This window comes from Kogia breviceps, chromosome 13 (genome assembly GCF_026419965.1).
Source record: "Kogia breviceps isolate mKogBre1 chromosome 13, mKogBre1 haplotype 1, whole genome shotgun sequence".
NCBI classification, from domain to species: Eukaryota; Metazoa; Chordata; class Mammalia; order Artiodactyla; family Physeteridae; genus Kogia; species Kogia breviceps.
In genome coordinates this window covers 39,805,953-39,832,988 of record NC_081322.1, presented here as the reverse complement: position 1 = coordinate 39,832,988, position 27,036 = coordinate 39,805,953, and the positions used below count along the sequence as shown (strand labels likewise).

Genomic DNA, 27,036 nt, shown 5'->3' with positions numbered 1-27,036 from the left:
CCTATTTTTGAGAACATGAAATAAAAGATGACACGTGACCAGATTTCTCTTCCAACAGTGGAAGGCATATTGAAAGGAACCTAGTAAATAGACTATATAGCCTTAAAATGAGTTTTAAAAAATACAGTGTAATATTTGTTTATTGCATTGGTTTTCCAGTTTTCACTATAACTCCCTTTAATCTTCACAACGACTCTGTGAGGTGACTCGGGTGGGCCTTTCCTTTTGGTCGTGGAGATGCTGGGATAGGCTCCAGCCAGGGCTTCCGCGGGACCGTGGGGGTCATTCACGGATCAGGGCACCAGCGCCCTCGGCTCCCAGCTTAGCTGACACCAGCCTCCGGGATCTCACAGCCGGCGAGGGCAGAGGCCGCGGAGAGCGACTGCTCCCCCAGCCGTCTTCTCCTCGAAGTGCGGATTCCTGCCCACAATCCGCACGCGAGGGCCGGCCGCTCTCAGGGAAATGCGAGGGTCAGCGACGAGGCGGTGGTCAGGGCACTGACTTTGTGGCGTCAACGTGATCTGGGTTTGAATCCTCAGACGTTTCCTTACTGTGCTTCACTTTAGGCAATCTCTCTCAGCCTCTATTTCCTCATCTGGAGAGCGGGCATGCTTTGATTCATTCCAAGGGGTTCACCGACCACTGAGTGATTTAAAGCAATAAAGGTCTTTGCCTACTGCCTGTGTCGAAGAATGCTATATTATTAGCTCTGGGATAGGTAGGTCACCATCTCTACCGGCTTGGGGAATCTCTATCTGCAAAATGGGCGCAATGTAGATCGCAGTCTCTTAATAGCAAACGTTGCTTTGCCAAAAAACCCCTACAACCAAACCCCTCACCATCCCTCCCCACCGCCTTGCTCCCGCGCCCTATTCTGACGGACCAGTGTTTCCAAACTGGAGGAGCGGATCCAGAACTTAAGGAAACATTCTTATCAACCAGGGAAATTGAAAAGTGAGAATGCAGGACAGGGTGGGTAGGGATGGGAGACAGGGGAGGCAAGGAAGTCTCACCTCTGCTTCGAATGGGTGCGACCCCGGTCGCAGTCAGGTGAACCGCCCGCGCCCACTGCTCGGCCGGGAAGCCTCGGCTGGGACCCTGTAAACTGACCCTCAGGACCCGGAGCTGGACCCTGGAAAAAGAAACTGAGGAGAGAGGGGGAGGCACTTTAGGGGTAGGGGCGGGGCCTTCAGGGAGGGTCTACCAGAGCTTGAGGGGCGGAGCTGAGGCTAAGCGGGCAGGGCTAAGGGCGGGAGCTCGCAGAGTTCTTCGGCTGCGCGCGCCACGTCTCTCTCAGCGAGCTGGTTGGGGAGAGGCGGGGGGCGGAGGAGGGGAAAACCGCGCGGGGAGGGAGCTATCTCTTCTCGCGAGAGCTGGGACCGCAGCGGCGGTGGCGGCGGTGGGTCCGGGAGAGTAGCGTGGGGGCGGGGAGGAGAGGCGGCGGCGGCGTAGGAGCTACGCCACAGGCTGCCGGGGCGCTGGGAGCCCGAAAGCAGAGGGGGGTCGTGGCGGCGGTGGTGAGAAGAGGGAGGCGGAGGAGGGGGGTGCCATGGCGGGGCAGCAGTTCCAGTACGATGACAGTGGGAACACCTTCTTCTACTTCCTCACCTCCTTCGTGGGGCTCATCGTGATCCCGGCCACATACTACCTCTGGCCCCGAGATCAGAATGCCGGTGAGTCCCTTCGGCAGCAGCCTGTGGACTCGCGCAGGCTCTGCCGGCCCCTCCGGGCCGCGCCGCTTCCACCCGCTCCGGCCCAGCCCGCCGCGCCCGGGGTGATATCGCCCGCGCGGCCGGGCCTCGAGTCCAGGCGTCCGCCGCTGGCGGGGCCCGGGCTCGGCGGTGTTTCCCTCGGTGCCTCTCCGGGTTCCTCTCCACCCCCTTCATTGTCCTCGGGAGTTTCGCTTTGCACCCTATCCCCCATTGTTCTGGACGCTCCTTGCAGCCTCGTTTTGCCTCTTTGTCTTCTCTGTCTCCAGTTTTATTGGGTATTTTTCTTTACGGAGCGAGCAGGGTGGGATAGGGAGGATGGCAATTGGGAGGTGAGAGAAGAGTTGGGCAAGGAGGAAGCCGAGCGTGCAGGCTCCACTCTGAGCCCCCAGGCCACGGTCTTCTTCCCCCTAAAGCCCAATTTCCCTGTTGCAGCGGTCGTTACAGATGTTTCGGGCACCGTCTGAGCTGGGTGGCAGGTATAGGACTCCAGCTGAGCTCGCCAACCGCCCCTCCCCCCCGTGCCTTTCCCCCGTTGGTTTTTCATTTGTTCACTCACACTTGGGGGGTGTGGGTGGGAAGCAATGCCGTTATTCCCCTTAGGAAAAATTAGGCTTTTCTCTATTTCCGTTTCTTTGGAGTTTCCTATTGTTTATGGCAGAAAAAGTGCAAGTATGAAGGAAGGATTAAGTCTTCTAGGTAGTCCAGCTGTGAGGTAGTTGGTCCGTTTGCTTTTAGTTCTCAATCTTTTCACATTAAACAACGTCGGATTAGAACACAGAATTATTTAGATTCTTTGCAAGGCATTTTATGTTTGGGTTTTGGATTCCGTTTGTTGCACTCTACTAGGATATATGGCAGGTGATATTCTTAAAACTGATGGAACTGCAAGGCCTTAGTAGGTTGTTTGTGGTAGCGTTAACAGTAACAAGTAGCTTTTGAGTAAGAACATTTAGGGAAGGCTTTCTGTTTCACAAGAGCTATGGTAACTTGAATACATAGATTCTCTCAAGTTGGGTGTGGTGGGAGTCTGGGTAGTCCAGGTGGTATACTGTAGTTTGGGGACACTGTTACCAGTGAAGCATGGAATCACATCGGAACTTGTTATGCTTTAAGACTGATTCAGTGCTTCTAGCTACTTACAGTTTCGCAGGAAAACTAAATAAGCTTCAAAAATCAAATATTAAAATATCCTGTTGTGTTATTCAAAATTACTACTACAGATCCACATGCTTTATTCAAAACGCTTGAGGACAGGTATGCTACAGAGTCTTTCAAATTTTAGAAAGATAGTACCTACCCTAACAAGCCTTTAAGGGTCTAAAACAGCACCAATAATCAAATTAATATCCCAACAGCAAAATATAACTACTTTTTAAAGTGAGATGAATAAAGGTTATGAGTAGCCTTCTATCAGTCCAAGTCACCAAATTATTTTCCTGCAAACATCTAGGCATGTAATTTTGAATTTCAGAGTTCTTATGGCAATATTGACTTTTCAGGGGTATCTTCTATATGAAAGCATAAAAAGATTTACTCAGCAATTGTACAACATTAAAGTTGAGTTTAATCTTTGTTTAGCTTTTTTAAAAGATGACACATTTGGGGGCTTTCAGTTTCAAGGTGACAGTTGTTTCAGTGTTGCTCTTTGGGAATTGTTGGGCTCTTGAGTCCATCAGAAAGCATGGCGCTATTTCAGATTGGAAAATATAGGGTTTGACAAATAGAAATAGCTTCGTCATTGGCATATTTGACGTGTTAATTGAAGTTACTCTGTAATCCAAAACATTATCATTGGAATCCTTTTGCCTTGATTTTTGTCTAATCTGTTGGGCTAAGTGCACTTATAATTAATACCCCTTTTAGTAGTTAAAGGGTCCTATTTATCTTACTCTCTTGGTTGTTTGCAAATTGGCTGAATAAGATGACTGAATACTTTTTCAGACCTTTATGGGCAAAAGCTCTGTGTGAAGTAATAATATGGAGGGTTTGGATTTCCTTAGAATAGTGGTTCTTAAACCTGACTACTCATTAGAATCACTTGGGGGACCTTTTAAAAACACTTAGACCCATCATCAGATATTGTGATTTAATTGGTTTGGAGAGGGTGCTATATGTATTGGTTTTTTTAAAAGTCCCTATGTGATTGTAAATTGTAACTAGGTTTGAGTAGTGTTGTAAGGTAGGTCATGGTCTTTTGTTGGAGTTGTCATTTTGGGAGGGGGTGTATTTCTTTTGATATGTGCACTTTCCTGAAAACAAAAAAACCTCTAATGTCTTAGCTTTTTTATTTTACAAAGCTAAGAAGTACTTACTGTAGAATAGGGCTGTAAAGTTCTTGTAGTTGGAAGTAGAATATTTTTGTTAAAGCAACTTTAATAGGTTTATAATGATATTTGACAAGAGAAAATAACTGTTTCTAGTTATTAGAAATTCAAATAATCCAGAGAGGGCTTTTATTCTTTCCATAGGTTAAGGATTATAGATCCTTTGCATTGAGATAAAATATATCACTGCTTTCCGCAGATTTTGGAGGTGTTTTTTTTGACTCCTTGATCTTACTTTTTCAAAACTGCCTAGTTTTGAAACCTGGATCTGCCAATTACTGTGTTTTCTTAGGGAAGTGATTTAATTTGTGTTTTAGTTTACTCATTTGTGAACTAGAGACAGTAGTTATCTGTTTTATAGAATTAAATTAATAAAAATGTAAAATGTTTAGAACAGTGTCTGGCACATATTGGGGCTCTTAGCTCCTGCTGTTTTTGCTGGTTACTTAGACTTTCTGGAACAATTTGATTTGGTACACTTATGTACTCAGATTTTTTCCCCCATTGTTTGAAAGGATTAATGAAACTTTTTTAAAAAAGTTACATTCCTTTATTCTTTGCTTGCTCCCTCTCAAATAGTGTACAAGTGATTTAGCTCTCTGACTTGGGAATGTGAGTAGGAGTTCACTTTTAGTCCTTAGTAGTAAATAAAAAATGCTGTATTTGAAGTTAGAAGTTTTGGTTTTAAGTTCCAGCCTAGTCCCTGTTTAGTTGTTTCTGAACTCTCATCCTCATTTTCTAGGGGTGATAATAATAACCTGCCCTACCTACCCAAGATGTGATTATGAGAAACAAAGAAATAAATGCATATAAACATGCTTGCTTGTAAAACTAAATGTACTGTAGAATTTTCTTCATTTTGCAAGTATTTATAGAGCATAATACTTTGTGCTAGATGCTGCTTCTAGGTGATGGATCAGATTTTCTTTTTAAAGCTTTTTAAAATATTTTTTTATTTTTGGCAGCATTGGATCTTTGTTGTTGCATGCGGGCTTTCTCTAGTTGTGGCGAGCGGGGGCTACTCTTCGTTTCGGTGCGTGGGCTTCTCACTGTGGTGACCTCTCATTGTGGAGCACAGGCTCTAGGCACACGGGCTTCAGTAGTTGCAGCATGTAGGCTCAGTAGTTGTGGCTCGTGGGCTCTAGAGTACAGGCTCGGTAGCTGTGGCACACAGGGCTTAGTTGCTCCGTGGTATGTGGGATCTTCCCGGACCAGGAATTGAACCTGTGTCCCCTGCATTGGCAGGCGGATTCTCAACCACTGCGCCACGAGGGAAGGCCGATGGATCAGGTATTTAAGGGCTTATAGCTTTTCTTAGTAAGTTGCATATACTCAATGCAGAAAAGATCAAAGGGACAGAACAAAAATTGCTTGTAATTCCATCACCCAAATCACCCAGAAGTGATTAAACATTTTGGTGTGTGCATCCCCTTGATGACTTTAGACATAATCCCTTTTCTTGTGGGGGGGAGACCCCACATCCTCCTCCAGTCTTAGACAGATAATTGTGATCCTCACCTCAGCTTTGCTGCTGTTCATTGACTGTTGACTAGCCTCAAGGATGGGTAGTGCTGAATGCACTCACTATAGCACTTTAAACTAGACTCAAGTGTTATCCCAATTTTATTAATGAGAAAATTGAGCCCTAGAGGAGGTAACCAACTTGTCTAAAGCTATATTGCTACTAGGTGGAAGATTGAGTGTTGGACCCAAATCCATCTTATGCCAAAGTTTCTCTTGTTAGCCACTACCTTATATTCTCTCCTGTAATTACTGTAACACATTATAATAAGTATTAAAATGATAAGTGGAAAGTGCTGTGGGAGCACAGAGGAAGGAGAGAATAATTCTGTTTGGGGATTTGGGTGTTAATGTAGAGGAGTTGATTTGAGATAGGTCTTAAAAGGTAAATGGGAGATGTGCATTCCAGATGTAGGGGAAAGCATATGCAAAAGCTTGGAGATGTTCAGTAAGTGGTAAAGATTTAATGTGATTGGCACTTAGGAGCAAATCAACCATTTTATACTTTATCCTATAAGTTATTGGGTAAATAATGGAGGTTTTTTAAGTAGGGTAATTTACATGGTCAGTTTTGCTTTTGTGGAGCTTTGAGTGGAGAATGGTTTGGTGGGAGGTGGTGGTGTCTGGGTGGGGAAAAACTAGATGGAGAAGAAATCCATTTCAGAGGCTTATTAGTCCTTTGAGATGTCAGTGTATAGGGGAATGAGCAGGTTAGAAAGAGAATTCTAAGATAGCATGGGCTGTTTGTGGAATATAAGTACCCTGGAGGGAATGAGAGAGTGGAGTGCAGATTTTGAATTTTCACTCATTTCTGTTTTGTTTCTCTTCCTCTTAAAAGCTGTTTGGAGATTGGTCCAATAATGACATATTAACTTTTATCAGTTTTAGGGTTGAGTGCAGGGAAAAGGATGGGGATGAACATTTTTTTTTTTTTTTTTTCCTGTGGTACGTGGGCCTCTCACTGTTGTGGCCTCCCCTGTTGTGGAGCACAGGCTCGGGATGTGCAGGCTCAGCGGCCATGGCTCACTGGCTCAGCCACTCCGCGGCATGTGGGATCTTCCTGGACCCGGGCACGAACCCATGTCCCCTGCATCGGCAGGCGGGTTCTCAACCACCGTGCCACCAGGGAAGCCCCAAGGGATGAACATTTTTATTTAAAATGAAATGTTGGCTTTATTGATTTATCTAGATAATTTCTAATTACAGTAGAGTTATTTCAATCTCTTGTTGAGTGGATTTTTTTAACAGAAAAAACTGGCTAGTTATCAGTTTTGTGTTCAAAGGAGTATATTTTATGAATGTTCATATTCCACTTAGAACATATAGTCTTCCTAAGATTTTAGATTTTGAAGGGGTATTAGAGATCTGAGAAGTTTGAGTCATTTTAAAGTAGTCATTCCCTCTGTGTTCTGTCTGGACAGAAAAGGTATCAGACATGAGCATATACACATTTAAGTCCCACGTCATAGAGGAAACTTGGCAGTATGAATTATAGTACAACATTTAGGTTTTATAAATGCGGTGACAGACATTGGATTAGTAAATACATTTATAAAATTGTTTTTAAAGGTCATCTTGCATTCTTGCTTGATCTTGGAGAACCTGAAGGACAAAGATAGGCTTACTTTCTTATAAAATAAAATTTTCAGATGTTCATTCCCTTAATTATACTTTACAGGTCATAACAAATATATCCATATTGTACTCAGACTTCCTTTAAAAAAAAAAATCCCATTACCAGACTCTGTTGATGACAAATGTTGTTACACCATCTCACCGTCACATTGTTTGTTGAAAAGGCATTATTGTTCATTCTCTTAATAAGCGAAGCCAAGTCCCCCTAAACCCCAAGTTCCTCTGCTGAGTTTATGATTAACCTCTCTATTCAAAACGTTATTTGCTTTATTCCCTTTCTTGTCCCATACCTGTTCCCCTCAAGATTGAGGAGTATCAAAGGAAAGGGGGATTGAAACCAAGCAGGACCCTGCCAGGTACAAAAGCCCCTCCATGTCCCCCATTTCTTGTTTATAGAAAAAGACTTTAGTCTCCTAGGCCTTCCTTGAGTTCCAAAGAGTAGGCACAGGTAGTTACTAAGTAGGGAAGTGAGGGAATACAGAAACAAAGGAAAAGCAGTTAAACAAGAAAAGTAATGACAATAGTTCAGGGATAAAACAGAGTCCTAGTTCCTCCTCAAGGGATATACAGAACTATCTGAAGGATCTCTTGGAGTTGTTCTTCAGGAACTAAGACCTGCCCCCCCCAACCCCCAACCTTGTGGTGACTTTGGAAGGTTGATGATTGAGATTCCTGAGACACCACCTTGTTACCTCACCACCAGCCAATCAGAAGAAAGCATGTATCCTGCAGCCCTCACCCCCAGATGCTGCCTTTAAAATCCCTTGCCTGAAAACAGTCGGGGAGTTTGGGTCTTTTGAGCATGAGCTACCCTACTCCTTGCTTGGCACCTGCAGTAAATGCTGTACCTTCCTTCACCACAACCCAGCATCAGTAAATTGGCTTTGCTGTGGCAGGTGAGCAAACCCAAAGTTGGGTTTGGTAACATAAGGTGTTCCTTACATTTTGGAATTATATTTGTTGGTGTGGATGAAGGAATTTTCTTGTGTAGATTCCAGATGTTTTTCACTTTAGATTTTTGCCTGTTTAGTTAAATCTAGTAGCTATTGATTGAGCATTCACTGTTTGCCTGTACTGGGAGCAGCAGATGGTACAAAGATGAATGCAATGTAAATATAGTCTTTTGATAGAGTTTATAATCTGAATGGGGTGGGAGAATTAGGATTAGACAGATACACAAATTATTATATCCAAAACACAACAAAGAAAGTGTAAGAGAAGTGAAAGCAAGTGCTATGGAAGTTAGTTGGATAAAGTATTTGCATCTAGTTAGGGGTGGTAGTGGGTATCTAGAGGTGAGGAAAGGCTCTTCAGAGTAAGTTGATTTTGACTGGACTGTTAAAGGATGAGAAGGATTTAATGGGTGGAATGGAGGGAAGAGGTGCAAAGAAGAAATCACATGAGCAAAAGTGTAGAGCCTGGAAAGCATGAAACATGTTTAAAATACAGATCAAACCAGTTGCAGCAGAGTTCCCAGAGTGAAAAAGTGTGAGAAAAGGCCAGAAAACTTGATTAAGTCATATAGAAAACCTTATATGTTCAGCTGAAGAGTGTATATGTGATTTGGTTGACAGTGTGTCATTTTGAACATTTTAGAACACTTTTGCAACTGTGCTGTATGCAAGTTAATGTAATAACATCTCATAGCATGAGACAGTATAGAGATTGAGAAGCAGACAAGAAATAATATGGGCCCAAACAATGGTGGTAGCAATAGGAAGGTAAGGGACATACTTGAGATATTACTTGATATATTACTTTTCTTTTAAAGTTTTTATTGTGGTAGTATGTATATAAAACATAAAATTTGTAGTTTTAACCATTTTAAATGTGCAGTTCATTAGCATTAATTACATTCACAATGTTGTGCAACCATCATCTTTCCAAAATTTTTCATCATCCCAAATAAAACTGTGTACCTGTTGAGCAATAACTTCTCATTCTCTCTTGCCTTCAGCCCCTGGTAAACTGTAAGCTACTTTTTGTCTCTGTAAATTTGCCTAGTCTAGATATTTCATATAAGTGGAATCATACAATATTTGTCCTTTTGTGTTTAGCTTATTTCATTTAGCATAATGTTTTCTAGATTCATCCATGTTGTAGCATGTATCAGAACTTCATTCTTTTCATGGCTGAATAATATTCTGTTGTACAGATATACCACATTTTTATTCACTCATCTGTTGATGAACACGTGGGTTGTTTCTGTTCTTTGTCTTTTGTGAATAATGCTGCAGTGAACATTGGCATTCAAATGTCTGAGTTCTTATTATCAGTTCTTTGGGGGTATATTTCTTGGGGTAGAAATCCAGTTGTCCAAACAGAATTTGTTGAAGAGACTGTTCATTTTTCATTGAATGAACAATAGCCTTTTCAAAAATCAGTTGGCTCTAGATATGTGGGTAGTCTCTATTTTTGTGGGATAATTTATTGAGCATAGTTTACCAGTGAGGACCTCTTAATTTTAGAATACCTCAAGGCTGAGTCTTTGACTTCTTTTCCATCCACACTTATTCCTATGGTGATCTCATCTGGTCTCATGGCTTTAAATATCAGCTGTGTGACTCATAAAAACTTATATTTCCAGTCTAAAACTCTTTCCTTGAACTCCAGACTTCTGTATATGTAAGTTCTGAGTCCACATTTCCATTTGCATATCTAATAGACATCTTAATGTGCAAAATACTGATGTGATTTCTGTCTCCCCTCTCCCCAACCTTCTTGACTCATAGTCTTTTCCATCTCAGTTAATCATATCTGTTTCTTCAACTGTTCTGGCAAGAAGACTTAGCGTTCGTTATTCTTGGTTCATCTCTTTGTCTCATATGCCACTTTCAGACTTTTAGTGTGTCCTGTTGGCTCTACCTTCAAATTATATCTAGTCTGACCATTTCTTATTGCTCCACAACCACCACTGTCCTGTTTTATTGCCTGGATTATCATTAGCCTTCTAACTAGTCTCATTGTTTCTACCCTTACTCCTTGCAGTCTTTTCTCAAAATAGTAGCAGTGATCCTTTTAGAACTGAAGCTGGCCCATGTCACTCCTCTGCTCAGAACCCTTTAAGCCTCTCCCATCTCAATTGCAGTAGAAGCTAAAGTCATTGGAGTGGCCTGTGAAGTCCTTCATGAGCTTTTTGACTTCATTTCTTATACTTTCTCTCTTGTTTCTTCCATTCCAGTCATACTAGTCACTCTGCTGTTCTTAGGGCACATGAGGCACACTTCTTCTTTTGAACCTTTATGGTTGCTGCTCCCTATGCCTGGAATGCTTTTTCTCTAGTAGCCACATTACGACCTTCCCCATCTCCATTGTGTCCTTGCTCAAACACCATCTTCTCAGTGTTGCCTTCTTTGAGCACCTTATTTAAAATTGTTAAGTTTTTTTCTACGTTCAAAGAAGCTCTTCCCTTTTTCTGTTTTATTTCTCTTCATAACACTTATCATCTTTTAATATACTATATAGTTTACTTAATTTGTTTATTGCTTTCTCCTCCGCTAGAATGTATGGTGTGTGAGAGCAGGGGTTTTTGTTTTGTTTTCTGCTGTATCCTCGTGTCCAGAAACATCCAGGCACATAGTAGGTACCCACCAATATTTATTTAATAAAGGTGTTCTCTACATTCTATACAAATATTTATGTACTGCTTGCTATATTCTTGGCAACTGGAAAGGGCAGGGCTGATTATGTATATGACAACAATGTCTGCCTCCAAGAGTTTGAGTACAGATTAGTAAAAATTGGATTTAATACTGGCTGCTAAAGAATGGTGGTGCCATTCATGCCAACTGCTGAAAAGAATGTATAGTCCTTCTTCCTTTTTTAGAAGAGAGCTATAAAAATGTTAAAAATTTTAAATTTAATAATTCCACTTCTGGGACACTGTTCTAAGGATATAGTTCTAAATACTTACAGGACCAAAGAAAGATACTGTGATATTGTGACTTATAAAAATATATTTTGGGGCTTCCCTGGTGGCGCGGTGGTTGAGAATCTGCCTGCCGATGCAGGGGACGCGGGTTCGTGCCCCGGTCTAGGAAGATCCCACATGCCGCGGAGCGGCTGGGCCCGTGAGCCATGGCCACTGAGCCTGTGCGTCCGGAGCCTGTGCTCCGCTACGGGAGAGGCCACAACAGTGAGAGGCCCGCGTACGGCAAAAAAAAAAAAAAAAAAAAAAATATATATATATATATATATTGGTCATCTGAATGACCAGATATATGGTTCTTATATATATTTGGCCTTTGTCCACATTTCCTGCTCACAACTTCCAAAATCCTTGGAGTTTCCTAAGTGTTAAGAGTGATACAGGTATCTTTTGTTATGTGAATGAGGTGTCTTTTGGAAGCACTGAAAAGGGACTCTGCTGGTCACCAGGAGAACCAACCATGTGATTAGGGGGTTGGAACTTTCAGTCCTACCCCTGATCTCCAGGGATGGTAGAGGGGCTAGGGATTGAGCTCAAATGCCAATGGCCAGTGATTTAATCAACCGTGCCTATATGAAGCCTCTATAAAACCCCAAAAGGATAGGGTTCGGAGAGGCTGCTGGATTGGTGAACACATGGAGATTTTGGGAGAGAGGTGCACCCAGAGCGGGCATGGAAGCTCCTCGCCCTTTCCCCAAACCTTGCTCTATGCATCTATTCCATTTGGCTTTTCCTCAGTTGTGTCCTTTTATAGTAAACCAGTGATATAGTAAGTGAAATGTTTCTTTGAGTTCTGTGAGCGACTTTAGCAAATTAATCAAACCAAAGGAGGAGGTGGTTGGAACCCCCCCCCCCCCAGTCTATAACCTGGGCTTGTGACTGACATCTAAAGTAGGGGGGGGGCTTCCCTGGTGGCGCAGTGGTTGAGAATCCGCCTGCCGATGCAGGAGACACGGGTTCGTGCCCTGGTCCGGGAGGATCCCACATGCCGCGGAGCGGCTAGGCCCGTGAGCCATGGCCGCTGGGCCTGCGCGTCCGGAGCCTGTGCTCCGCAACGGGAGAGGCCGCAACAGTGAGAGGCCCGCATACCGCCAAAAAAAATAAAAATAAAAAAAAAATAAAGTAGGGGGGCATGGGTGTGCAGTCTTGTGGGACCGAGCCCTCAACCTGTGGAGTCTGATGCTAACTCTGGGTAGATAGTGTCAGAACTGAGTTGGATTTTTGGACACCCAGCTGGTATTCCAAGAATTACTCGTCGAAGGTGTGGGGACTGTCCCCACCCCTACGTTGGAAATTGAATTTCAGAACATCCTATTTAAATGCCCATAATACCAAAAAATCAGAAACAATTTGTATGTCGAATTATAGGATGGTAGGTATATTATGGTGTCAATTCATTTGGTTATTAGTAGTCATTAAATGATGTTTATGTTGAGTTTCTAAACATGGGAGATATTTAGAAATTAAAAAATTAAAAATTACAGGTAATGTGATTTTAACACAAACTTTAGCTTTATGTGTTTGTGTCTGTCAATTTGTACGCTGGTACATTATAGAGTGCTGCCCTTAAATTAGCATTTGTATGTCCTGCTTGTTCTTCTGTCTGAGAAACTATCTCTTGGGCATCTGCTGTACTGGGGAGAAGTAGTAGATGTCATCATTACTGCAGAAGTGTTCTTGAGGGCCTTCATTGAGGCAGCCCTGCAGCCCTCTGATTGAGGGAAGCACATTGCCCCTAGAAATTAGTTGCTGGAATTTCCTTGTTCGTAGAGATGTCTTTCCTGAGTATGTACCCTCAACCTTGCCAACTTTCCTTTGTTCCTTCCACCTTCCCAGATGTTCTCCGAAAGAGGACTACAAAGGAAACACATTAAAATTATTATTGATTATTATCTGGGTGTCAGAATGGTGAATATTTTCCTCCTTCTGCTCTTATGTATATGCTGAGTTTACTGTATGAATTTGTATTAATGTCTAAAAGCTTATTCAAAGAATCTCTGGCTAGATTGGCTATGATGGAATGAGCCAATCATAGCCATAGAAGGAGGAAGACATTCTCTGTACCTCTTATGTCTGCAGGCCCTTTCAGCTCAGTGAATTGTTTTTACTTTGGGGTATGTAGTGTTTAAGGTCCCAGTGGGACATACATCCTTGTGTGTTTTTTAAAAAAATTTATTTATTTATTTTATTTTTTATCTTTGGCTGTGTTGGGTCTTCGTTGCTGCGAGCGGGCTTTCTCTAGCTGTGGTGAGCGGGGCCACTCTTCATTGCAGTGTGCGGGCTTCTCATTGCAGTGGCTTCTCTTGTTGCAGAGCACAGGCTCTAGGTGCACAGGCTTCAGTAGTTGTGGTGCACGAGCTTAGTTGCTCCGCGGCATGTGGGATCTTCTCGGACCAGGGCTCGAACCCGTGTCCCCTGCATTGGCAGGTGGATTCTTAACCACTGCCCCACCAGGGAAGCCCCATCCTTGTGTTTTCCCTGTTTTTTTTTTTTGTTTTTTTTTTTTGCGGTACGCAGGCCTCTCACTGCTGTGGCCTCTCCCGTTGCGGAGCACAGGCTCCGGAAGCACAGGCTCAGCGGCCATGGCTCATGGACCCAGCCGCTCCGCGGCATGTGGGTTCTTCCTGGACCGGGGCACAAATCCATGTCCCCTGCATCGGCAGGCGGATTCTCAACCACTGCGCCACCAGGGAAGCCCCCATCCTTGTGTTTTAAATTGCCATTTTTTTTTCTTATTTTATTTATTTATTTATTCATTCATTCATTCATTCATTCATTCATTCATTGTGGTATGTGAGCCTCTCACAGTTGTGGCCTCTCCAGCTGTGGAGCACAGGCTCCGGACGTGCAGGCTCAGCGGCCATGGCTCACGGGCCCAGCTGCTCCGTGGCATGTGGGATCTTCCCAGACTGGGGCACGAACCCGTGTCCCCTGCATCGGCAGGCAGACTTTAAAACACTGTGCCACCAGAGAAGCCCCATTTTTTTTTAAAGCTAGTATTTCTTTACTGTAACAGTATTTGAGTTTCTCTATTTCTTTTTCTCTTGTTTTGTCTTAGAAATAATTAACCTTTGACTTGGGCTATGGATTATCACTTGGGATAGAGGTGAAAAGAAAAATAGAGTGGTAATGGTAGAGGATTGGATGGTAAGGTAGCTAACAGAGTAGCTGTGTTGTCGGCTGATGAGATGGCAGGGTAGAGAGGACCCTTTAGTAGCATCTTGGGTCATGTTTGAGAGTATACTAAGGAGACATAGCATCTTTCTCAGAGACCCACTTGCAGCACACTATAATTCCTTAAGAATTCTCCACTATCTTCTACCTCTAGTTCAGTTTAAGAAATGTAACTTGAGGGACTTCCTTGGTGGTCCAGTGGTAAAGAATCTCCCCTGCAATGCAGGGGACGTGGGTTTGCGATCCCTGGTCGGGGAGCTAAGATCCCACATGCTGCGGGGCAACTAAGCCTACGCGCCACAACTACTGAGCCCGTGTACCTCAACTAGAGAGCCTGTGTGCCGCAAACTATATAGCCCACGAGCTGTGGAGCCCGCGCCACAACTAGAGAAGAGAAAACCTGCACGGCACAACTAGAGAGAAGCCCATGTGCTGAAGCAAAAGATCCTGCATGCTGCAATGAAGATCCTGCATGCTGCAACTAAGACCCGATGCAGTCAAAATAAATAAATAAATAAATAAATAAATAATAAAATCTGTTAAAAAAAAAAAAGAAATGTAGCTTGAAATGAATCGTTGCTGCAGTTGAGACTCCCCTTCTTTCCTTAGTATTATCTTCTGGCTTAAGAGACAAATGGCTCACAAAAACCCCTGTGTCCTACAGATATGAAGGATGGTTTGTTTTTCTTTTGGATCTTGACACTTCTATAGCAAATTGAGCTAAAACAAACAAAAAAGAACTGGTTTGCCATCCTCTCCCCCTCAAATTTATGTCACATTGCCTTGTCCCACACTCTTTAATACTGAAGTCCTTGTGGTGGTTTTATTTGTAGTACTTTTTTAAAAATAAATTTTTATTGTTTTTTTGTTTGTTTGTTTTGGACCACGCTGCACGGCTTGCGGGATCTTAGTTCCTCCACCAGGGATTGAACCTGGGTCACAGCAGTGAAAGCGCCGAGTCCTAACCGCTGGACCGCCAGGGAATCCCTGGTCCGTAAACTTCTGTTTCAGAAGTTTAGAGGTGTCACCTAATCAGTTGTTTTTAGCTACTTCTTGTTCTTAAATATTTTGACTTGAATTTCTTCATATTACATTTTCTGCTTCGGAGATATAGTCTGGTCTGGTTAAGTTAATGAGAATAGGGACCTAATATATTTTAGCTGCTTTTGAGAATTGTCAAGGCAATCTAACTATTCTTTGTTTAGGAAAGACAGTTAAAGTGATTATGTGCACAGGCCTATGAATTTAAACCTGGGCACAAGTCTCATCTGTATTCTTTAGTGGTTATTTGCAATTCCTTTGGTACCATCTGTAACTTTGGGCAAGTTACTTAACCTCACTGAGCCTCAGGTTTTTTTGTTTTGTTTTGAAGTATAATCATCCATCCATACATATGTACCCCCAGGGTGATTGGGAGGTCTAAATGAGGTAATTAAAACATTCAACAAATATTTATTAAGCACCTACTATTTGCCAGGCATTATGTTAGGCAATGGAATATGGGAGTGAACAATATAGACAGGATCCCTTCTCTCTTGAAGCTTACATCTTAGTGTGGGGCAGATGATTGACATCTAAACAAACAAACAAAATCAGATAGTGATAAATACTGTGTAGAGAAGTAGAATATTCAGAGAAAATCTTCCTGAGAAAGTTTCTTCAAGCTGAGAGACAAAAGGGAGCCAGCCATTCAAAAATCTGAATTGAGTGGAAAAGCCTGTTTCAGGCTGGGGAAACAGTGTACAAAGTCTTCAAGGGAAGAAAGAGTTGGACATATTCCAGGAACAGAGAAGAAGACCAAAGTGGCAAGAGTGTGGCAGGTGAGAAGAAGAATCCACGATAAAGTCAGAGAGGGAGCTGTGGTGCTGATAATGTCTGTAAGCCTGGTACAAAGCTTGGATTTTATTTTAGGTGCAGTTGGAAGCTATTGAAAGTTTCTAAGCAGAGACGTTGACAAGGTCTCCTATTTCTTAATGAGGTGAAAAATGTTTTTTGGCCAGCTTGGATATATATCCTTTAAAGGATGAAGTCGTATCTACTTAAAATATTAAAAAGTCATATACTATAGGGGCTTCCCTGGTGGCGCAGTGGTTGAGAGTCCGCCTGCCGATGCAGGGGACGCGGGTTCGTGCCCCGGTCCGGGAGGATCCCACATGCCGCGGAGTGGCTGGGCCCATGAGCCATGGCCGCTGAGCCTGCGCGTCTGGAGCCTGTGCTCCTCAGCGGGAGAGGCCACAACAGTGAGAGGCCCGCCTAGCACACACACAAAAAACAAAAAAACCCATATACTATAAAATATAGTACTTAAAAATACAGTTTTATCTCCTTACATTTCAGGAAACAATTATTTTCAAACTCCTCATGTATTCAACCTCAGTGTCTTTGTGATCACCAGAGCTATTTTATGAGTCATCGAACAGTTTTTCAGAATGTATATGTTTCATCTGCATTTGTGATATAGCACTTTTGGGCTCTGAATGTGATACCATCACTGCAAATTTTATTCCAAGCCACAAGAGCAGCATTATATAACATTAGGTGTTTGATCATCCTGTAAGTATATATTTTTAATCTCTATAATGTAGCCACTTGGTAAATTTTTCAAGTGGTCTTTACAAAGGTTGCTTACAATGACAGCTTAACACTTGTAATTGTGAGATATACCCCCAGAGATAATTATGGAATATCTGAATATTTTTGCCTTCAGATGACCTCTAAGTGTGCTAAACTACTATTAATTGAGATTGTTGTGGGCTTTCTTCTTCCAGCTTTTTTTTGTTGTCTGGCTTTTTTCCTCTTTTAAAATCAAGCTCCCCAACCTCCCCCTCCCTCAAGGTGTTCATAAGTACTCAAATATATAGTGATTCTCTTTGCCTGAAGGATACTTGTAGGGGAATGGAAAAAGAGAATTGTTGCCTTATCACCTCTGTTTATTCTCCCAACCTTTCCTTTCTTCTCCCTGTGTCCCTGATCTTCAGACCATATCATTCAGCTGCTTTCCATGACCCCTCTGTAGCCATGTGTTTTGGTGTGTGTGTGTGTTTAATATTGTCTCCAGTGGGGAGGTGCTCTTGGCATCTAGTGGGTAGAAACCATAATGCTGCCAAACATACTCTAATACACAGGGCAGCTCCCCACAACTGTTACCTAGTCCAAAATGTCCATTGTGCTGAGGCTGAAAAACTGCTCTATAGTACTCGTTTCAGTACTCTAAAGGGAAGATAAAATTGAGGTGGGTAAGCATATGGTATAGTTGTATGCTGCTGTCCAGTCAAGCACCAGCTGAATCTATTTGAACCACTTGGGTTGTATTGGTTTGCACTTTCGTTGCACTTACATAATCCTTGGGCATTCCTGAGGATTATGAACTTTGGTTCTGGTGGGGTGGTTCTACTCTGATCCAAACATTTTCAGCTGCTTTCTGGGTTTCCTTCTCTGTTGCCAGGGTATGCATAGGGGGTAGGTGGCAACTGAACCCAAGTTTCTGAAATCCTTCCAATTTAGGTAACTTCTGATTGTGTGCACTGGGTGGTAGTGATGGTGAGTAGTGTTTAGTCAAATGTCTTATCTATCCCAAATCCAAACAGTTCTGACCTGGCCTTGAGAATGACACACTATGGCTAACTATTCAGATTCAGGTTAAGAGCATAACAGAAGCTTTAGTTTCTCTTAGTCTGTTTTGAGATTAGGGTGACTAGATAAGTGATAGTTTTGGTGGTCTGGAGCACTGAATTCCCAGTTTTTCATTTCCAAATTATCATTTTCATGCCTTTTCTATTTTGAAGTATTCTGGGAACCAAACTGCACTATTACAGTGAAACGTGTTTACCTGTTTTTTTAAATAAAAGAACAAAATTGTCCCAACAACGAGTGAGCTATTGTCATCACATTGAGGTAATATATTCTCAACTAGCTGCAGAGAGGCTTTGGGTAGCTAGAAAACTGATATATAGGGGCTTCCCTGGTGGTGCAGTGGTTGAGAGTCCGCCTGCTGATGTAGGGGACACGGGTTCGTGCCCCGGTCCGGGAAGATCCCACATGCAGCGGAGTGGCTGGGCCCGTGAGCCATGGCCGCCGAGCCTGCGCGTCCGGAGCCTGTGCTCCACAGCTGGAGAGGCCCCAACAGTGAGAGGCCCGTGTACCAAAAAAAAAAAAGAAAACTGATATATAATGTCTTCTAGACTTTTTGGAATTTCTTGGTACTATTTTCTTGGACCCCTTAGGGATTTAGGAATATTTTTTAGGAGTCACTGAATTTTGGAAAGAAGTGTGGTACATTTTTTTCTTTTAAGTAAATTATGTTATCTCTATATCATTTAGCTTCATTAATTTTAGTAATCTATATTGCAAGGTATATTCTAAAATTTATTTCTCAGTAATTTTTATAATCCTCAAAATATATACTGATATATTTATTTGAACTGAAAAATGAAGTCAGACTTTTTTTGGACCAAGCTTGATTTGCCTAATTGGTTTAACAGTGAGGACTGCCTTTGTCAGTTAGGTTATGGAGCATGTTTTTTCTATAAATTGAATAACTGAAGATAATCTGCAACTTCTAAGTTTTGAAAAAATATACTTAAAGTAAAAGATAAAGCTATTTTACCTAACATTGTGCCATATTGACAACAGTGTACTTTTTATTTTTAAAACTAAGTTTCAGTGTTTATAGTTTCAACTCTGAACATATGGGATATTTACAAGTTGCTTATAAGTGAAAGTGTAACAGGTATTTTACTCTTAGTAATTTATCAATTTGTAATATTTATGTTGCCTCATTAACACACACACACGCACACACACACACACACATACGGATAAAAGTAGCAGCAGAAATTTTAACACATAAAAAACCTTATGGATGTGTTAAACTTCACTGTGGTAAAATTACTGATGTTCTTTGGTCATGCGTGCCAAAGCATTTGGAGGTGAAGTGTCTTGATGTCTGCAACTTACTCTAAAAAAAGGGGAGAGGGAGGGAAAGAAGGAACTAGAGATAAAGCCAAGAGTTGCAGAATGTTAATAGTTGGTGGATTTAGGTGAAGGGTATTGTTCATTGTAATATTCTTTCAACTTTTCTGAAGGCTTGAAAATTTTCAATATAAAAATTTGGGAAAAATAGTCACAGGGAATAAAACAAATTAGTTTGAAGAAGTATGTGTCAGTATTATAAGAAATGACTTACCAGGGTAAAAATATATTACATTAGGATAAAATTATGTGGGGGAAGTAGAATGAAGAGCTTGTTCGTAAATTTCTGTAAATGGATGATGGTGGATATGAAATTGCTATTATGATTTTTAGATTTCATTGGTACATTTAAAAGCAATGAAACTATTTTATTTTAAAATATCAACTTATGTCAGAAACAACATCTTTTGCAACCTTCAAACTTCCGATGAAAATTTTAGATGCCAAATTAGAACTCTACAAGAGGGTACATGATTTTTAAAAATTCTTTTGTGGTAAGCAGGCACACAGGTTTGAAGACCGGATCTGGCTAACATTCTTTCAGCTCTTCAGGTTCTAGGAATATGGTGCTAAGGGTTCACTCATTTATACCACAGACTGACAGATCATTCTGCATGACAGGTGGATATTACTGTTTTAGCAAAGGCACTGTATAGCTTATGAAGCACAACCATAATAACCTGCCCCCAAGCCTGGACTACTCCCGTGGACATACAAACTTCATGATTGCTGAGAGCAATCATATGTTGCTTTTTTTTTTTTTAATCACAGAATTGCTTTATGACCTTGTAATTTCCCTTTTCTATAAATGTCAATAATTTCTTTAAAAACTATGTTAATGATATTACTTAGGTAATTTTTGCTGGCCATGAAACTAGTAATTCTATAAACTAGAAGTTGATAAATGAATTCCTTTTTATTCTAAGTGTCTTCAAAAAACTCTCAAAGTACTTTACTTTTTTTTTCTTTTCCATTATGGTTTATTACAGGATATTAAATATAGTGCCCTGTGCTACACAATAGAACCTTGTTGTTTATTCTATATATAATAGTTTGTATCTGCTATTCCCAAACTCCCAATCCATCCCTCCTTGTGGAAGGACTTTACTTTTGATAGTTACTTTGACTTGAGGTCATTTGTATAGAATTTTGGAATGTGTACTATGAATATTGAGTGGTGCTGGATATCACTGTGTTACTGTGTAAACTATACCCTGTAGTACTTACTGATTATTTAAATATTCTACTAAAAGGTTAAGATATAAATTTTGGATTGGAAGAGTGAGGCATACAAGGTGCATGTACACATTGTGCAAGACTTTGGGGGCTGAAAACCATGTGTACTTTCTCTTGGACAGAAACATAGGGAGAATATTAATCCTCTGAATAGGTCAAGCCATCTGATTAATAAAGAGACTTCAGCATGTTCTTATAACATGTTTCCTTGGTTTCATACTTAAAATGGGAGACTGTGGAGGCTTAATTTAATGAAATCCAGATTAAAAAATCACCAGTGGTATTTTCAAAAGTGTCCATAATTTAACTGTGAAAATCAGAAAATTAACATTACTACCATTTCATTTTCAGACATATTCAAGTTTTGTCACTTGTCTCAATGATGTCCTTTATAGCAAATGATCCATTTCAGAATCACACATCACATTTATTGACATGTTTCTTTAGTTTCCTTCAGTCTGGAACAGTTCTTTAGTTTTTCCTTGACTTTAAAGAAAGTCATAGGCCAATTATTTTGTAGAATGGACCTGAATTTTGGTTGTCTGGTATTTTCTCATTATTAGATTCAGGTTATGTATCTTAGAGAAGAATTTCACAAAACTGATTCTGTGTTCTTCTCATTGCATTCTGTTAGATGGTATATGATTGCATTTTGTCTCATTGATGGTGATGTTCACTGATCACCTGATAAGATGGTGTCCACCAGATTTTTTGTATTAGTTCCCTATCATTGCTGTAACAAACCACGACCTTAGTGGCTTAATATTACACAAATTTATAGTTTTGGAGGCCAGACTTCCAAGGGAGGTTTTACTGGGCTAGTGATTGTGTTCGCAGGGCAGGTTCTTTCTGCAGGGTTTAGAATAGAATCCTTGCCTTTTCCAGCTTCTGGAGACAGCCTGTATTCTTTGGTTTGTGGCCTCTCCTTCCATCTTCAAAGAACAACACCCCAACCCCTGCTTGCATTGTTACATCATCTTTTCTTTGACCCTCCTGCTTCCTTATAAGGAGCCCTGTGATTATATTGGGACCACCCAGATAATATAGGATAATCTTACCATCTCAAATCTTTAATTTGGTCACATCTGTGAAGTCCCTTTTGCTGTGTAAGATAATATATTCACGGGTTCTGGGTTTTAGGATGTGGTGGACATCTTGACAGGGGGCAGTTATTCAGCCTATCACACTTCCCCACTGTAAAATCATTCTTTCCCTTTTGTAATATTTTGTGGGAAGATACTTGGATCTCTTGTTCCCGTTCACGGAGAATGCTATTTAGAAATCAAGATCTGGGTGCTAGGTGTGCTCACTGCTATTGAGATGTCATTGTTCCTAGGCTCACTTAATAGAGTTAGGGAATGTGTATGTATGTGTATAGATCTACATCTATATTTCTATATTAAAAGATATTAATTAGTTCTTACTCATATCTTCAGTTCCACTCTAATACCACAGAGTTGATTCATGTTTTCTAATTTTTCACATATGTAACTCCCTTCTCTGACAGTGAAAAACTGACTGCAGTTATCCTTAATATATTAACTTACTTGATAATTCTCCCTGCATATTACCAGTCTCCTTTTCTGCCACCACCCCTCCCCCTACATGGATCCCTCTTCACCACACCTGTTTCTGATACCTCCTGCCACATTGTTCTCTCATGTGGATTCTTTCCTGGAAGCATGGTGATAACAGGGTTGGTGGACTTCTTATATGGCAGCTTTGGAACATTCTGTTATATGCAAAGTTCTTTTACTTAGCTGAGGTCTCATTTAAGGACTCTGGTTTCGTAGTTTTTAATATTGTGAAAAAATTTTTATTTAGTATTAAGCAGCTGGACTCAGTTTAGATGATCTCAGTTTTGTTGGCAACATCCAAAGCATCATAGTCAGTAGCCAGTCGAACATATACCTTCTTCCCTCCGTCAGCCCTGATGAGGGTGTTGACCTTGGCCATGTCAATGTTGTAGAGCTTCTTCACAGACCGTTTGATATGGTGCTTGTTGACTTTGACATTCATAATGAACCCAAGTGTATTGCTGTCTTCTGTCTTCTTCATGACCAACTCCCTGCTCAAGGGGAACTTGATGATGACATAGTGGTTAAGCTTGTCGCTCTTCCAAGGATAAATGGGCTGCCTTCGGGGTGTCTTGGGCCACCCAGAAAGTGGGTAACATGCAATCTTTTCTTTTTTGTGGATGTGGATGCTTTTTAGCACTGCCTTCTTGGCCTTCCAAGCTTTTGTTTTGGCTTTGGCTTTGGAGTGGCATGGACTTCTTTCTTTGCTTTCTATATGCCATCTTCATGAAAATGTAGATTTTTATTTTAAAACTTACCTAAATTTTTTTTAAACTTGGGAGAGTTATTCAAACCAGGTGATTGTGGTGAGCTTAGTAAAACAGTATATGATATGTTGGCTTTGGTTTAATTCCTTTTTAATTGAATTGCAGATTTTTCCTGGGGACTAAAATAATACCTTTTGTTATAACTCTTATATAAACCTATTTTAACTTCTTATGGGTTTGGGTGACTTTTCTTATTTAACATAATTATTTTCATATTTGAAGACTATCATTTCTGCTTGGCTTCCTTAATAAAGTGCATGTTCCAACTATTTTGCACTTGTTACTTTTATAGCAGAAGGGAAAGGAGGAGAGAATTTCTCAGAAATTACTGATTATATAACTAAATATTTTGGGTTCAAGTCAGTTTTTAATTTTTTCAGTTAGAAGTTAAGTCTCACATGAAAAATGATTGCCTGGTAGTTGAATAAAATTTTCCAGATAGATCATTTGTTCTAAGTGGTACAAAATTTAGCCTATCTTGTGAATTTTTTTTAAAAGTTTAAGTAGAGAGTACTTTGATGTTCCAATATAATATTAGCATGATAATGAAGGTTAGTATGGTTTTAACTCTGGTTTTGTCTTCACTGTGGAAATCGTTGAACTTATCACCTTATTTTTCTTTTTATTGACAGAGCAAAATCGATTAAAGAATATCAGAAAAGTATATGGAAGATGTATGTGGTATCGTTTACGGTTATTAAAACCTCAGCCAAATATTATTCCTACAGTAAAGTAAGTAATTGATTTCAATAAAAAACATACTTAGTGCTTACCCTTTGCTAGATATCATAAAATAGGGGTATAATGATGAATAAAAACATGTGTTTGTAAAGAAATTGTAACCTTAGTAGGGGTAAGATGTGATTAGTAAATTTGAGAACAGTCTGAACAGAGTGGTTTAGAAGTTCAAAAGAGAGAGAATGTACTTCTGACTTGGGGGAGGAGGGGAGAAAGAGAAGTCAAATCTTGAAGGAAGGTCTTGTGTCAGGATTTGAATTTTGTCTTAAAGACTATGGAGGAATCTTTAAAAGGTTATCGAAAGCACGGAGGTGACAGGCTCAAGTTTGCATTTCATGGTGATTGAAGTTTTTGAGCACATACTGTGTGCCAGGTGCTGTGCTAGGATTTTATACGTTATCTCATTAGTTTTATGTTAACTTCGGTAGATATTTTTGCTTTTCCTCAGATGAGGAAACTGAGACTAAGAAGATGAGGTAACTCGACCAAGTTCCTGCAGCAAGAAGTGGTGGAGTAGGGACCTAGTTACCCTTTATTTTTGCAGGGCCATCTGCTTAAACAGGCCGTTAGCATGTTTAAAGTAGGTGTCTTTGATTTTTTGAGGCTGTGGGTTATGCTGGTTAGCCTGGGCTTTGGACCTTCACCCTAAGTCATCAATTTACAGGTAACAGATGAAACTAAGGGGAAGTGAAAGAGCTGCCATTATTGGAGGACTGTATCCTGTGAATTACCTACATATATCTATCCAGTAGATAGGAGGGCAAGGCGTAGCAGAGGAAATTAGTAAAAGTGGATCCAGTTATTTTTAAAAATTGGTTTAAATGATGATGATAGTTTTCAACATATGTGCCTGGTTTAGTTCCTTTGTAGAGGGAGGGAAATCTTAGCTTTGGTGTTAAGAGTTCTTCAATGGTATGAAACTAAAAGGCAGAATTAGTGTTTATAAGAGTAGTTTCATGTTCACTATGTATTCCTTGCTATTGCTTCTCATTTTTTGTTTTGTTTCTTAAATTTATTTATTTAATTTATTTTTTTTGGGGGGCTGTGTTGGGTCTTCATTGCTCGCACGGCCTTTTCTCTAGTTGTGGCAAGCAGGGGCTACTCTTCGTTGCGGTGCGCGGGCTTCTCATTCAGTGGCTTCTCTTGTTGCGGAGCATGGTCTCTAGGCACGCAGGCTTTAGTAGTTGTGGCACGCGGCACAGTAGTTGTGGCTCGTGGGCTCTAGAGTGCCAGCTCAGTGGTTGTGGCGCATGGGCTTAGTTGCTCTGCGGCATGTGGATCTTCCCAGACCAGGGCTCGAACCCATGTCCTGTGCTTTGGCAGGTGGATTCTTAACCACTACGCCACCAGGGAAGTCCTCGCTTCTCGTTTTAAATTAAACTTTTATGAGGCAGCAAGGCAGATGTTTTTGGCTTTCCAGTCTCTTCTGTTTTGGGCTTTGGTCAACACATTGTGGATATCTGAACCTCAGTTTTCAAGAAAAAAAACCCAACTTTGTGATGTTCTCTTCAATAATTAGTAAAGAGATTTACTTAAATAGAAGTACAAATTAATGGATGTTTAAATAAGGCAGAATTAAATAATACTGGTAAAATTTCAGATAAGGTCAGGAACCACCAAAACCTTTTTGCTACTTAACCTTGAAGCGTTCTTTCAAAATTAAGTAGTCATTGTGTAATACTCTAATTTCTGGAAGTTGCTTAAAAGAAAAAACACAGGACCTCAACTTAATTACTGAAGCTGTATGTAGGGAAAATGTTTGTCTTTTCAGAGAAACCAAACATGTTTTTAAAAAATTGGGCACAGAGCATGATATAATCTGTTATGTTTCTACCTTTGGTTTGGCTCTCAGGAAATTAGAGCGTGGTTTTATTAGTTGTGGTAGTTTTCATCAGCCTGGGGATTCTGTCATGAACCTCTTCTCTCCTCCCTTTATTCTTTGGCTCAGAGAGCTAGATGCTACATGAAGAGCATCTAAAACAGGGTGTAGTGTGTTTTAGGTGTTTTGTTCCCTTTCTCTTCTACCCTTGTTTGCTTTAAAATTTTACTTTAGTGGTTTTTAATTTTACTTTTATCTTTGTTTTTTGAGCTTTGTAGCCTTTTGGGGAAGTTCACAAAACAAAATGTGGAGTTACTAATTTTGTGTGGAAATAAAATATATTTTCAAGTGTTCTTTAACATATTGAGGGTATTAGCAAACTTTGGGTCTGAGTCAAAAGTTACTGTTTTAAATTATTTTCATTATTCATAAAATAAGTAGTTATTGTGTGCTATGTATGTGTCAGGTATTATACTAGGTGCTGATATACCGTGAGTAACAAATACTAACAAGTAAACAAGTGATGATAATAGAGTTTAGTAAGGGTTGTAAGGAGCGGGGAGGGTGTGTCATGAAAGAACAGAGGGAGTGCTCTTAACTGGCATGAGATAGAGACGATTTCCTTGAGTAAGTGAGGTCCTAGTTGAAGGCTGAGACTTGGGTAAGAGTTACTAATAACAGCAAATAGCTGCCATGAATTGGTTGTTTACTATCTGTGAGGCACCTTTTAGGGGCTTTTTACATACCTAATCTTATTTAATTCTCAAACCCACACTAAAAGTTGGAAATTGAATTGTAAAAGCCTAAGCAGCTTGCCAAGATCTCTCAGTTAATGTGGTAAAGTTGGGATTTGACTTCAGGTAGTTTTTGCTCCAGAGCCTATGTTCTTAACTACCTCTCCCTAGATAGCCAGGTAAAAGTGGGAGTATTCCAGGTAGGCCTCCCTCTTCGTGTGTGGGCATACAGATAGTATGGAAAGCAGCTTGCAGTATTATGCCCTTAATAAGGTTTAGAGCATTAATTTGGCTAGATAGAAAGAAATTTGCATCTGAGTGCCATCTCTATTACTCTGAGGTTAGTCAGAACTGAATAAGATCCTGTCCACGTGCTCAAGGAGTTTGCAACGAGCCAGAGGAGGAAGGTCATGGTTTGTGCTTCTTTGTGACTGTAACCATGGTCTCCCCATTGATCATCTTAACAAGGCTTAAGGATTGCTTCTTGGAGGATAGATAATTTGAGTTGAGTCTTGAAGGGTGAATATAGTTTGGATATGAAGCAATGGGGAATGGGAATTCTAGGTTGAAAGACCCAAGAGAGCAAAAGCATAATGGTGGGAAAAGCTTAGGGAACTGTAGGATATGGGGATTTATTTTGTTTGAAATACTAGGGTGATAAAAGTAAGGAGGTAGGTTGGAACTGGATCCTGGAAACTCCAAATAAACACGTTTAAGCTAGGTTTTTATCAAGAGAGCTTAAACACACAGAATGTTTTCTTTCTGTATTTTGAAAATAGGTCACTTCAGTTTTGTTTGACTAGGTCTCCTGTGATTCATTTATGTCTTTGTTAAACAGTTCCTACCTAATGTAGCAAATTGTGATATAAAAGGTGTAAAAAAATTATTCAGTTTCATCAT

The 27,036-nt window shown here is 40.7% G+C and overlaps 1 protein-coding gene and 1 pseudogene across 1 annotated transcript in view; one reads left to right on the top strand and one right to left on the bottom strand.

Moving 5' to 3' along the window:
- Positions 1–1,352: 1,352 nt before the first annotated feature.
- SEC63 (SEC63 homolog, protein translocation regulator) overlaps positions 1,353–27,036 on the top strand; it is a 64,873-nt gene continuing 39,189 nt past the window's right edge. Inside the window, exons 1-2 of the mRNA XM_059083930.2 lie at positions 1,353–1,673; positions 23,478–23,577. Of these exons, the coding sequence (XP_058939913.1) occupies positions 1,550–1,673; positions 23,478–23,577 (224 nt within the window). The 5' untranslated portion in view covers positions 1,353–1,549. The remainder of the gene's footprint in view (positions 1,674–23,477; positions 23,578–27,036) is intronic.
- LOC131768204 (large ribosomal subunit protein uL23 pseudogene) lies at positions 22,347–23,104 on the bottom strand (annotated as a pseudogene).